Source organism: Solanum tuberosum, unplaced genomic scaffold (assembly GCF_000226075.1).
Source record: "Solanum tuberosum cultivar DM 1-3 516 R44 unplaced genomic scaffold, SolTub_3.0 scf00034, whole genome shotgun sequence".
Taxonomy (NCBI): Eukaryota; Viridiplantae; Streptophyta; class Magnoliopsida; order Solanales; family Solanaceae; genus Solanum; species Solanum tuberosum.
Window position 1 is genome coordinate 1,308,280 of NW_006238962.1, and position 2,174 is coordinate 1,310,453.

The 2,174-nt window shown below is 31.2% G+C and overlaps 1 protein-coding gene across 1 annotated transcript; it reads left to right on the forward strand.

Annotated features, from left to right (window-relative positions):
• Window positions 1-1,228: 1,228 nt before the first annotated feature.
• LOC107059756 (uncharacterized) lies at window positions 1,229-1,939 on the forward strand. The gene has a single exon (XM_015306658.1). It carries the CDS (start codon window positions 1,229-1,231, stop codon window positions 1,937-1,939), a length of 711 nt encoding a protein of 236 aa, XP_015162144.1.
• Window positions 1,940-2,174: the final 235 nt, after the last annotated feature.

Genomic DNA, 2,174 nt, shown 5'->3' on the forward strand with positions numbered 1-2,174 from the left:
AATTACTAGACTGGTAATTACTACCCTAGTAATTACACCAATTCCAATTACCAGGTGGCTTTCCAAACAGATCCTTAAGTAAACTATACACGTCTTATATTTATTATTTTTCTTAATCACCATGAAAATAAAGTTAAAATAATAATTAGAATGTTGATTACTGACTTAATGCTCCTCAATTAGCAAACATTTTGTCTGCATGGCGACAAATTAAATATCGGCTATGGCATTTTTTTTTTCTACATGCATGTATTTGCATGCTACCAACTATTATATTGTATATTTTATTTTTGTACATCAAAATAATATAAAAACATTACTTCCTTAACTAAATCATTAGTAGTATACCATAATAACAATATATTCAGTGTAATCGTACAAACATGATCTTGGGAGCTAGAATACATAAAATATATGCGGATCTAAGTATCTTTATTTTTGTGGGGTAGAAAAGTTGTTTCTGATAAACCCTCGACTAAGAATAAAAATAATCAAAACATGATAAAAAGAAAAATTCGACAACAAAATAACACGATTAAACAGAAGAAATGAAACAACAAGTAATAATGAAAATTAGAAGAATAAGATACTACACATATACTAGCTAATTGTATATATAGTATAATATAATTAAATGAAATCCTACAAATAAACTAACACTAATCCACAAACAAGAATATATATCTTAACAACTAGTGATCAACTACCAATTAGGGTTGTGGTGGAGTAGTAAGTACTTGTTTATTAGAGGTCTCGAGTTCAACTTTTTTCTGGTATGCAGTCGCCTTTGTTAGGGAGCGGTTTACGACCAATGTGTGACTTTTCAGCGGAATTCGAATTTGATCAGGCTCTAATATAGTTATCCAACACTGATAATGAATTAATAAAAAAAACTAGTCAACTACTATACTATATCAACTAATCAATCAATGTATCAATTACTCATATTTTTCTCCATTTCTCATTTCCAATGAAGTTTCCCAAGGGAACAAATTTTGGTACCTTAGCTGTTGCCAATTATAGGACAACAAATCCGTACAAAAAAGGATCCTTCTGTCCTTTTTCCTAAGAGATCTCAGATCTCAATTAATAATAATAATCCATCTTTAATTAATTTTCTCTATTTAACTATAAATACATTACAACATTATAGATGTAACAAAGTGCATTAATCTCAAATCTCAACAATATTTTCAACCATCCTTAATTTTCTCCAAGAAAAACTTCAATGGCACTCCCAAATTTTGATGCTCTAAGAGACTTGCACGAATCGGCTAACGACATGCTTCACTCCCCGGTGATCAAACGAGATATCGCTCATCAGGGTCAGGAGAAATGGACACACGAGGTATCAGAAACATCGTTAAGGATGTTGGACGTTTGTGGTACCACCAAAGATGTCCTTTTGCTTGTTAAGGATCATGTTCATGATCTTAAGTGCACGTTCAGAAGAATCAGTGTTGGGAAAAACGCGATAACGGAGAACAAGTTCGCGCCTTTTCATTTTCATAGGAAGAAGTTGAAGAAAGAGATGTTAAAGCGATTGCATTCCTTAAAAGGAATGAAAAATAACACTAAATGTATCGATTCATCGTCATCGTCGATAGATAATGAAAATAATCTTATGGTGGTTGTTAATGTATTAAGAGAAGTTAGAGTGGCAACAATGTCAATATTGGAATCTTTGATGGCACTTATGTCAATGCCAAGTCCAAATGCGACACGGAAAACGAGTAAAGGGTATTTTGGTTCGAAATTATTGATGAGAGTAAATAGCTTAAGTTCGTGGGAAAAATGTGATGCGATGACATTACAATGTGCTAATAAAAGATTGGAAGCCGTGGAATTAGCCATTGAAAATCTTGAAGGAGAACTTGAATGTATTATTCGAAGATTGATTCGAACAAGAGTTTCACTTTTAAATTTACTTACTTACTAGTAAATTAAAGAAGAAATAATTTTGTAGGAGCTAATTAATTAACTACGTACACCTACTAATTATTTGAAGGGCTTTAATCAATGGCCTAATATTTTTTTAGTTCAGTGCACAACTAGATATTCATATCTCAGATTAATAATTTCTATGTTATGTTAATTTATCATTATATTCTTTCAATAATTATTGTTCGATGTAAAATCAAGGGTTCTCGTTTTAATTTATGTCAACTACATCT

Excerpts from the sequence above, each read along its gene's own strand:
- LOC107059756 (XM_015306658.1), top strand. The coding sequence starts at position 1,229 with ATGGCACTCCCAAATTTTGATGCTCTAAGAGACTTGCACGAATCGGCT.